This window comes from Marmota marmota, unplaced genomic scaffold (genome assembly GCF_001458135.2).
Source record: "Marmota marmota marmota unplaced genomic scaffold, marMar, whole genome shotgun sequence".
In the NCBI taxonomy this organism is placed as follows: Eukaryota; Metazoa; Chordata; class Mammalia; order Rodentia; family Sciuridae; genus Marmota; species Marmota marmota.
The window spans coordinates 35,093,948-35,105,161 of NW_026000240.1; the positions used below are offsets into that span (position 1 = coordinate 35,093,948).

The 11,214-nt window shown below is 50.1% G+C and overlaps 1 protein-coding gene across 1 annotated transcript in view; it reads left to right on the forward strand.

Moving 5' to 3' along the window:
• Window positions 1–11,208, forward strand: part of Camkv (CaM kinase like vesicle associated) — a 12,618-nt gene extending 1,410 nt beyond the window's left edge. The window contains exons 2-11 of the mRNA XM_015487313.2: window positions 8,139–8,247; window positions 8,356–8,487; window positions 8,670–8,744; window positions 8,959–9,097; window positions 9,244–9,364; window positions 9,500–9,575; window positions 9,664–9,800; window positions 9,958–10,036; window positions 10,258–10,345; window positions 10,626–11,208. Of these exons, the coding sequence (XP_015342799.1) occupies window positions 8,153–8,247; window positions 8,356–8,487; window positions 8,670–8,744; window positions 8,959–9,097; window positions 9,244–9,364; window positions 9,500–9,575; window positions 9,664–9,800; window positions 9,958–10,036; window positions 10,258–10,345; window positions 10,626–11,174 (1,491 nt within the window). The 5' untranslated portion in view covers window positions 8,139–8,152 and the 3' untranslated portion in view covers window positions 11,175–11,208. The remainder of the gene's footprint in view (window positions 1–8,138; window positions 8,248–8,355; window positions 8,488–8,669; window positions 8,745–8,958; window positions 9,098–9,243; window positions 9,365–9,499; window positions 9,576–9,663; window positions 9,801–9,957; window positions 10,037–10,257; window positions 10,346–10,625) is intronic.
• Window positions 11,209–11,214: the final 6 nt, after the last annotated feature.

The window sequence follows — 11,214 nt, forward strand, 5'->3', positions numbered from 1 at the left end:
GGTCCCGGGGGAAGCCTTTGCGGTTACGAATTGTGAAAACCTTAACCCTCGAAGATCGTGGTGCCCCATGAGGGTAGGGGCCAAGGGCTGAGCCATCCCTCCCCGCTCCCAGAGACGCCAACAGCCCCTCCCAACTGCCCCCAGGCCCCCACCCTCGGGCTTAGCAGTCACTAATTTCCATGACAACGGAGAGTTCTTTATGGGCGACAGCCAGAGGGGGCTGGGCGGGGCTGCTGAGAGGTTGGGGGAGGAGGCTGCAAGCTCCTGGGGACCAGCAGCCCCCCAGCAAAGTTCCAGCTTCCAAGTCTTCTCCGGAGGGCCAACAATGTGTGTGTGGGGGGGTGGTCCAAAGCAAGGACCCACGTGCGCGGTGGGGGTGCCAGGCGCACATGTTCCAGCTGGGAGGTGCGGGGCTTGGTGCTCACACGTGTGCCTCCCGCATGTGTGTTGCTGTGCCAGCGGGGGCGAGCCAGCAGCGCTGGGGAAGGGGGTCAGGGTGGCACCATGGTGGGGAGCAGGGCCCCTGACTGTGGGTAACTGGGAACGGTTTGAGTTGAGCTTCTGCTTTCCCCAACTTGAACTGTCTGGCAGAGACCCTGGTGACTCTTGAGCCCCAAACCCCCCTATCCCGTCTTCCCCCACCCCCCACCAACTGCTTTTATCTGCAGACCCCAGACAGAGCCTGCTCCACCAGGTTCCTTCCTAGGAAACAGGGTCCTCTGTCCCTCACCAAAACCTCAGAGTCTGCACTAGTCTAACCTGTTCTGCGCCTCCCTCAAAGCCCAGGCTTTGAGTCCCCCAGAATCTTTAGGGACCTGGTGCTTTACCCTCCTCCCCTTAAGTGGAAGCCAGTTCCAGTGGCTTCTGAGCCTTAATTTTCTCACTGGGAAATTAGTGTCTCCACTCTTCTCAGAGTTGGGCTAGTTCCCAAGGTGGGGCAGGGGTCTCCCTTTCTTGTAGATCATTTGGTGTGGACCCTTATGTGCCCTAGGCTGGCTTTACATATCTGCTGCTGACCTTCCTCTCTAATCCCATGCTCTGGTCTCCACTCTCAGGCAGTTGGACAATCCTCTGCCCTGGAAGAAGGCCACAGAGCCTATGAATCTCTGTTTAGGGAAACTGAGGCATGGGGCACAGAGGCGTTGTGCAGTTGTTATACTGATTCTGGGTTGCTTACAGTGCTGTTTCTGGTCCTCCTGACTAGATCCATCAAAGGGTTGGCGACAGATGAAGCTGAGCTGCTAGAGGGGCTCTAGGGACCCAAATCCTATAGAAGATAGCAGATGGGGGTTGGAGAGATGGCTGGGGGTATCTAGCTGAGAAGGAGGAATTGTAAAGGGAAACATCCAGGTCTTCAAGCTTCTTTTCCATTTCCTTATTCTGTGTCTTCAACATATTGGACCTCCTTTACCTGAGCTGCCGGAAGGATAAGGAGAGTCTGGGGATAAGTAGAATCTGGGGAACTGTCCTGGCTGGAGAACTGCAACAGCTGGCCTCTTCCCCACCAAAATGCCCCAAGAATCTGGCTGCTTTGAGGGATACTGGAGAGTTCAGTCTTGAAGGTACAGATATCAGGGATAGCTAGGACCCAGGGGTTCAGAGCACATGGCCATGGAAACCTTAGGGTACTGCTGGGTATCTCAAGTCCTTTCAAAGCCTCTTCCCTACCTCCCCTTTTCTCCTTGTGTGTCAATGTCCCTCTTACTGTCACCTTCTTGCTTCTCTTCTATCACAGGTTCTGCTTTTGTCTGTGTCTTTGACCCTCTACACCTTCTCTTTTCTAGTCTCTCAGTTCCCCCACTTCCCTTTCTTCAATAAGGACCAGGGTCACAGAACCCATGGGGAAGGAGCTAGGTCAAAGCATGAGAGAATTCTTAAAGAAGGGACCTGGCTAACATCTTTCCCTTCCCCCTCTCCTTGTTTTAAAACTTCCATCACCATAGCAACCCTTTACTCTAGTGCCTTCCTCTGCATTTCCCCTCCTCCAACCAAAAGGAAGTAGGGCTGCCAGTGGATTCTCTTTCAGGGGTTCAAAGAATGGAGGACCCCAGGTCCTAGGGTAGGGGTGGTAGTGCAGTTGGCTCTTGATTCTATCTGCATATTGAGGACTGAATTTTCTGTAGGTAACACTGGGCATGCCCACGTGCAAGTTGGTGTTGGGGGGTGGGTAGGGGTGGGGGTGGGAGAGGACCCCCTGTTCCTTATTCCCTCATTAGGTGGGGAGAGTAGTACCAGGAACTGTTGACTGTGGCACAATTATAGCCAGCCAGGGTAGCCCCATACACAGGTTCCTGAAGCAGTTGCACAGTGGGCTTTGCCTTCTGATACCAGACCTGTGAGGAGGTCTCTACCTGGGCCTGTGGCTGAGTCTAGCTGTGAGCTAGACAGGTCTTGGGCCTGGACAAGTCCATTGCTGCAGGAAACCCAGCCCTATTCCCTGAGAGGGGAGGGGAAGGGGTGCCTGCAGTCTGATGTTCACAGCTGCCACTAAATATGGAGGTGTTGCCTACAGTTTTTGGGAGGCAGCTGGAGGCCTCCTGAACCCTTCCTGGCCTTCATATTTACTGCAAGCTCTAGAGTCCCACATGGTAAGGGCCAGAGCAGCAAGCAGGAAACGCCTAGTTATGGCTATGAAAGGTGGGTCCTAAATCAAGCTGATCCCATGGAGAAGGGGAAAGGACCTTGATATGGGGCCTCTTTTCCTCTGTTTTACTTGGGCATCCCCTGAATCAGACTGACTAAAGATCAGTAAAGCCCCTATGGGACCTGTTATTTCTAGGGCACCAAGGGAAAGAGGCTCCCTCAGGGTTCCCTGAGACTCAATTCCCTGAGTCCAGTGGTCAGGTCTAGGGAAGCAGGCAGTAACTGGGAAGTGCTGGGCCCTCAGGTTCCCTAAGAGCCAGCTGGAGGGCAGTGGCAACGCTAGGCTCTGCACTCCCCTCAAGTGCCCTTGGACAGCCCCAGGTGCACACTGTTTTGTTTCTCCTGCAGAGAGGGGAAGGAACTATATCTCCAAGGAAATGGCTGCTGTGGGGCCACTGTGCCCTCCTTAGGCTAATGTGGATCTGACTTGAGGAAGAGGCAGGTCCTGTGTTGCTGGAAGCAGAGCTCTCTATTGTTGGGTCTAGGCAATGGAGCTAATAATTGCAAACTCCTTGGTTGCTCCTTTAGCGTTGGGGGCAGGGTCCATCTTTTTGCAGACAGATGCAAGGGGCTTGGCGCACCCAATCTGCAGCCTCCCATGGAGTAGCAATGTTACTGGCCACCAAGCCCAAGGACCCTTCCTGGATTCTGGCTGGCTGGATTTGGCTGTCCACCCATAGAAGAAATATGCAAAAAAAAAAATGGAAAAAGGAAATATGAGCTTTTTGAACAGTTTGATCAAACCTGGGAGAAGTACCTGGATTGTTTCTTCCCATCCTACAGAAGTAGTTATAATTTATGGGAACAAAAAATGCAGGTGATGAACCTATGCAAATTTTGTTAGCCTGTGTTAGACCTGAGTGGGCAGTCTCCAGCTCCCATCTTTTTTTGGTGCCTATTAATGTCTGTGTGTGTGTGTGTGTGGCGGGGGGAATCTCACCAGGAGGAAGTTCCTCTTAATTCAGAGGGGGCCCCCAAATTCAATCTGTTTCAGCAGTGGGTAGCAGATGGTGTAGTGGGTGGGGATGGAAGGGATGAAAGTGCTAATTGGAAATATGGCCCCCCTTTCTCCTCTCTTCACCCTGAAGCCTGGTCAGGGGCACAGTGAGTTCAATTAGATTGATGAGGTGGATAATAATTGGTTGAGATCAGGGCAGCCATAGTAGGGGAGAGGCAGATCTGTTCCTGTCCTAGCATTGAGTCTGCAGGACATGGCTCCAGGCTGATGTTACTGTAAGCTTTCCATGGTGGAGACAGACCCTAAGACCAGTTCTGGGCCTCCGTGGGCATGAGTTCATATGCAAAACCAAAAGCTGGGACCAGGATCAGGCATACACAAAACCTCCCACCCACACCATGCTGGCAGAGATGGGAGCTGTTGGAATGGGGTGGGGCAAAGATTGGAGAAGGTATCTCAGAGAAGGGCCATTTTGCATCTGTGGAACATCAGAATTGTTTTAAACAATTTGTTGCAGAGACAACCTTAATGTCAGAAATCACAATGAGAGAATAAATTCAGCTCTGGTCTAGCACCTTGTTCGTGTGAAGACTGCTCCATAGGGAAGCTAAGGTGGGCAGGACCCTTGCCAATGCTCACTTTTCCTGCCATTGAGTAGATTATAGTCAAGCTGGCAAGTTACCTGTTGTTGGACATTTAGGTAGTTGCTTTTTCTTTTTCTTTTTTTAACGTTATAAATAACTCTGCAGTGACAAATAAGATTCTGATGGGAGACTCTGGGGGAAGGGCATTTGTGTCAGAGCAAATTGTGTAAGCAAAGCAATGGAGCTGGGACACAGGTCCCTCATTGCCCTCCTGGGAAACTTGCAGGCTGAGCTATCACCCTTCTGCCTAGTGCAGGGCCCTCAGATTCCAGGCTGGGAGGGCAATTGCTGCCTATTAGAGTGGATGAGGTCTGATGGAGTTCCCCTCCCCAAGATGTTACATAGTGTGGAGATGGGTGACTAGCATGGTAGGTAGTTGTGCCTCTGCTCTCAGCTGCAAAAATGGGATTCCAGCCACATGCTCTTCTTCCTCAATAGATGCAGGAGCAGGGCTGTGGCCACGGTGGCAACAATCTTCAAAGCCTCACTTGTTTGCCTCTGCGATGCCTCACTAGATGGCTTAAAATCTGCCTTGAATCATGCTGACAAAATATGTTTATATTCCCTGAGCCCAAGCAACCCAGATGAATTAGAATGTGTTCCCTTATACCGAGGGCACATTTAAGGGAGGACCTCCAGGGGTTTGGCCTCTGGGAATTGGGGCTGGTTTCTGCCTGGGAAGAAGTGAGTAGCAGTCAGGGCCTGTTTGCATCCTAGGCTTTGGCCCCTGCTGGTAGAGTCCCTCTTGCTAAGCTTTGTCCTCTAGGAATGGCGTTCTCCATTTACCACTGCCCTGGGGTTGTGAGTGCCTTCAACAGGGAAGCATCTGGTTACTCAAGGCCCCAGTTAGGCCCTGCACACAGCAGGTGCTGTTGGTGTGAAGGGAGCACATACACAGCAGAGGCAGAGCAATTCCAGGGCATCCTCAGAGTGGAACCTGCTATAGGCCCAGGCTCACACTGACCAGGTATCATAGAGCAGACTCTGGAGTCAGGTCTGTAAAGGTCCTCTATCTCTGAACAAGGACTGAGGGTATCTTTTCCTTTGGGTGCTGGAACCAGCCACACAACATAACAGATGAAGACTGGGCCACAGCTGACAGAGTTGCAGACCTGGGGGCACCATACCCCAGGTTCAAAGAGTGCCTGGAGCCTACTTAGACAGTTATATCTGGTCTGGGGCCTCACTTCTGTACCTAATGCTGGGTCCCTATGGGCCCAACAATGTAGTATAGGGCTAGGCAGGCTTGTCTTGCTTTTGCTCATCATTACCTCTGAATATCTTCTGACCAATCCTTCCCCTTGGGCTCAGGGAATATAAACCTAGTCAAATTTTGCCTTTCCACCCAGATGGAGCTTTTCCATCAGAAGAATACCCTAAGCACCATGCCTAAATGCAATACTTACTAAAGCAATCAAAGTCATCATACTAAAAATTCTAACAGAAACAAAAGTTTTATATTTGAGGGTTCTGCTCCTTCAATATCCAACTCTGTCCCAAAGAGAACTCTTATTTCCTTTGGTGTCCTTCCAAAGTTCTTTTTTGGTATCCTTCACAATTTGTGGCTGTGGGGGGGTGGGGGTAGGGTTGTAAAAGTATACCAGTATGAACTTTAAAATATTTCCCAAATAGCAGTACCCTTTACCCACCATTCTGTCCCTTTTTTAACTGAACAACTGAGAATAAAGTGAAGCACACCTTATTCTTTTTTTTTTTTTAACATTTATTTTTTAGGTGTAGATGGACACAGCACAATGCCTTTATTTTTATGTGGTGCTGAGGATCAAATCAGGGTCCCGCCCGTGCTAGGCAAATGCTCTACCACTAAGCCACAACCCCAGCCCTCATACCTTATTCTTTTTTTTTTTTTTTTTAAGTTAGAGAGACAGAGAGAGAGAGAGAATTTTTTTTAATATTTATTTTTTAGTTATCGGCGGACACAACATCTTTGTTTGTATGTGGTACTGAGGATCGAACCCAGGCCGCACACATGCCAGGCGAGCGCGCTACCGCTTGAGCCACGTCCCCAGCCCTCATACCTTATTCTTAATAGGTACCAAGTATTCTTCAATGTGGATGGCCTCCAGGCTTTTTTTTTTTTTTTTTGGCCTCCAGTTTTAATAATGCCCTTTTATTGTGAAGTATAATAAAAATCTAGGAATGTGCTCCAAGCGTGTACATTTTTATAAATTGTTATAAGGCACAAACCTGTGTAACTACTATTGAGGTTCAGAAACAAGCCCTCTACCTGGGTGTGGTGGTACATACTTGTAATCCAGGATAGGAGGCTGAGGCATGATGATTGCAAATTTGAGGTCAGTCTGGGCAACTTAGCAAGATCCTATCTCAAAACAAAAAATGACTGGGTTGGGGCTGTAGTTGTAGCTTAACGGTAGAGTACTTGCCTCACACATGTGAGGCACTGGATTCGATTCTCAGTACCACATGTAAATAAATAAAGAAAGGTCCATCAACAACTAAAAAAATATTTGTAAAATTTTTTAAAAAGAAGATCTGGAGAAGTAGCTCAGTGATAGCATGCCCCTGGGTTCAGTCCTTTTACCACATGCATGAAAGAAGCCCTTCAGAAGCCCCCACATGTCCTGAATCAGTCACCATCTCTCCTTTCTCTTAGAAGGAACCATTATATGACTCAAAGGTGCTTATTCTCTAGCTTTTCGTTATAGTGCATTTGTATCCCTGAATGGTATGAATTGTTTTTGAGTTCTGTGGCAATAGAATCATACTGTATATATTCTGTACCCTTTCTCACTGAGCACTGTAAGATTAATTGGTTCCATATAGCTATAGCTCCTTCATTTTCATTGCAGTATAATGTGACTCTATAATAATATGTCCTGTAGTGGTGGATAGTTGAGCTGTTTCCAGTTTTTGGCAATTATGAATATGGCTGCTATGAGCATTCTAGTACAAGTGTTCTGAAGCACAAATGTATGTGTTTGTATAGGGCAGATGTTTACAAGTGTATCAGGCATGTCTGTTCAACCAAACTGTTTCTTAAAGGGGAGAGTTGCCCTTTACCATGTTGTTCACATCTTTGCCAATACTTGCTATCTCCAGATCTTCAGGGATGAATATCTGGTAAATGGGTGGTAGCCCCTTAATCAGTAAAATGGCTAAAATTTATTTTTATTTATCATTTCTTGTGGCATGGGGATTAAACCTGGGAGCACTTCATCACTGAGCTACATCCACTGCCCTTTTTATTTATTTATTTATTTTTTTTAGAGAGAGAGAGGAGATTTTAATATTTATTTCTTAGTTTTCGGTGGACACAGCATCTTTATTCTATTTGTATGTGGTGTTGAGGATCGAACCCAGCGCCCCGCGCTTGCCAGGCAAGCATGTTAGCGCTTGAGCCACATCCCCAGCCCCCTTTTTATGTTTTTAATTAATTGTTTTCAGTACTAGGAATCAAACCCAAGGCCTTGCACATGCCAGGCAAGCACTCTATCATTAAGCTACATTCCCAGTTCTTATTTTTTATTCTGAGACAGGATCTAAGTTGCCCAGGTTGCCTTTGAACTTGTAATTTTCCTGCCTCAACCTCCCAAGTAGCAAGAATTATAGGCGGGTGCCACTCTACTTGGCTAAAATAGCTAAAATTTAAAGAAGTTGTTTGATAAGTCTTCTCAAGTGTATATAATATAGAACTATTCCCTGATATATCAGCATAACACATTTGTAGTTCTGGCAGCCAAATTGAGTGATTGGATATATGGCCAGAAAAGAGGGTAGGTCTCAGCCTGCTTACCTTGAGCCCTTTCTGGTGCTCTGGCTTGGCTTGAGCCAGGCTAGGGTCTCTCAAAGGCAGATCTGATGTGGGAGAAGTAGAGTGGTATAGCTGAGCTAGATCCCAATCCTGCCCACAGCTTAGAGCCTGGCAATGCCGTTTGGGTGTGTGACTCTGGGTGACAAGAAGAACTATAACCAGCCATCGGAGGTGACTGACAGATATGATTTGGGACAGGTCATCAAGACGTGAGTGCTGGGCCTGCTGGGCAAAAATGGGTGGGTGGGCAAGCAGAGGGGGCGTGGAATGTACCCTACACTAAGGCCAGGACTGAGTGGATGACCTGCCTGCTACAGTGAGGAGTTCTGTGAAATCTTTCGGGCCAAGGACAAGACTACAGGCAAGCTGCACACTTGCAAGAAGTTTCAGAAGCGGGATGGCCGCAAGGTGCGGAAGGCAGCCAAGAATGAGATCGGCATCCTCAAGATGTGAGTTGAGGTCTGGTCTGGGGGGCAGGAAAGGATAGGAGGCTGTAGGGAAGGGCTTAAAGGGCAGGTAGACTCAGGCAATACCATCCTCTGGCTAGTCAGTGTCCTGTGGCTGCCACAGTGACCAGGGACTCTCCTAAGGGTTCACCTAGTTCTAACTACTGACTTCTCCCCGCCTCTAGGGTGAAGCATCCCAACATCCTGCAGCTGGTAGATGTATTTGTGACCCGCAAAGAATACTTCATCTTCCTGGAGCTGTGAGTAAGGGTCTGGGATCCCAGGATTCCCTAGTCCCTGGGGTCTTTATTTGTCCTGCCCTCGGCAACTAAGGAAAGACCCCTCTCTGGACCCTTGGGGTTCTAAGTCCCTGTGCCTTGCCCAGTCATCTGCCTGGTGAAGGGAGGCCTCCCAAACACTCCTGCCCCGTCCCCAATCCTGCCCACGCCGGGCTCAGGGGCTGGTGTCCCTCAGGGCCACGGGGAGGGAGGTGTTTGACTGGATCCTGGACCAGGGCTACTACTCGGAACGAGACACGAGCAATGTGGTGCGGCAGGTCCTGGAGGCTGTGGCCTACTTGCACTCACTCAAGATTGTGCACAGGAACCTCAAGGTGAGTCAAGGTTCAGAATCACTGGGTCAATTTGCAGCCAAGCTGGGGTTGGAGTACAATGGGAAGTATCTTGGGGCATTGGTCCAGACTTTGAGGCCCTCATGGTATCCTCTTCTGCCTACCCAAATGACATGTGGCTTGAGCAGCTGGAGAACCTGGTTTACTACAACCGGCTGAAGAACTCCAAGATTGTCATCAGCGACTTCCACCTGGCTAAGCTAGAGAATGGCCTCATCAAGGAGCCTTGTGGGACCCCTGAGTATCTAGGCAAGCAGGGATGGGACAGGGGCAGGTTGGGGGAGGTCAGCCTTGAGGGAATCACTTTGGGTAGGGGGATGTCCCTATCTCAGGTAGTAGTTGTGGATGGCCTGATGCTGACTAGCATTTGGACATTGTTTGTAGCCCCGGAGGTGGTAGGCCGGCAACGGTATGGACGCCCTGTGGACTGCTGGGCCATTGGTGTCATCATGTATATCCTGTGAGTGGATGGGTAGACATGTAGGCTTGCAGCTGGGTGGGGTGAAGCCCTATGTCTGGCTATCTTGGGTGACTCTGCTTCCATGTAGGCTTTCAGGTAACCCACCCTTCTATGAGGAGGTAGAAGAAGATGACTATGAGAACCATGATAAGAATCTGTTCCGGAAGATCCTGGCTGGCGACTATGAGTTTGACTCTCCATACTGGGATGATATTTCTCAAGCAGGTGAGGAGATGCTCAGTATGTGGGTAGAGTGTAGGGCAGTGGGAAGGGAGGCGCTGCTCTCAGCTTCTCTGCTGGATTCTGCTCCTGCCCCCCAGCCCATTCATCACCCAATGAGATGGGGCGCCCATGCGTAGCTCCTTCCTGGCTTTGTCCCCAGCCAAAGACCTGGTCACAAGGCTGATGGAGGTGGAGCAAGACCAGCGGATCACTGCAGAAGAGGCCATCTCCCATGAATGGTGAGCAAGGCCCAGGAGAGAACTGAAGGAGGAGAGGCCAGGCTTCTCTTGACTTCTATTCCCCTCATACCTAAATGTCCCCATCCCTGAGGCCTTGACCCAAGTTCCTGCCAGCCCACAGACTTTGCTTGGTAGTCTTGGATCCTGTAGTGGGAGGGCTGGACAGAATCTTCCCAAAGACCCATATCTCTCAGATCCAGATGTACTTGTACCCTTCCCAGGATTTCTGGCAATGCTGCTTCTGATAAGAACATCAAGGATGGTGTTTGTGCCCAGATTGAAAAGAACTTTGCCAGGGCCAAGTGGAAGGTAAGTTTTGATTGTTCTCTTTCTTGGCCCAGTCCTAAGTGTTCCTTCTGATACCCAGTTTCTTGCCCATACCACACCTCTGCAAAACCATACACAAGCTTTCTTTAGGTTCTCATGAATGGCTGTCATGACCTTAAGCGGAGTACTGAGCAGTTGGATCCCTGGTCTAAGGTGGTCAGAAGTAGCTGGGGTACCATGGAAGGGGCTGGGTTTAGCAATTGCCAGGGATTGGATCCAGCTAGCCTCACCTTGAGTTTCTCCTCCACTGTCCTCCTTTCAGAAAGCTGTCCGAGTGACCACCCTCATGAAACGGCTCCGGGCACCAGAGCAATCTGGCACAGCTGCAGTGCAGTCTGGCTCAGCCACAGACACTGCCACCCCTGGGGCTGCAGGTGGGGCTGCAGCTGCAAGTGGATCTGCCACAGAGGGTGATGCTGCATGTGCTACCAAGAGTGAAAATGTGGCCTCTGCAGACCGTAGTGCCACCCCAGCCACAGATGGCAGCACCACTCCAGCCACTGATGGGAGTGTCACCCCAGCCACTGATGGGAGCATCACCCCAGCCACTGATGGCAGTGTCACCCCAGCCACTGACAGAAGCGCTACTCCAGCCACAGATGGGAGAGCCACACCAGCCACAGAAGAGAGCATGGTGCCCACCACCCAAAGCAGTGTCACACCAGCTGCCAAGGCAGCTGCCACCCCTGAGCCGGCTATGGCCCAGCCGGACAGCACAACCCTAGAGGGTGCCACAGGCCAGGCTGTACCCTCTAGTAAAGAAGGGGCTACTGGCTATGCCCAGGAGTCTCGAAGAGAGGAGACCAGCTGAGTGGGCAGCCTGGTGGGGGATGGGGGGCGGGCAGGAGGGT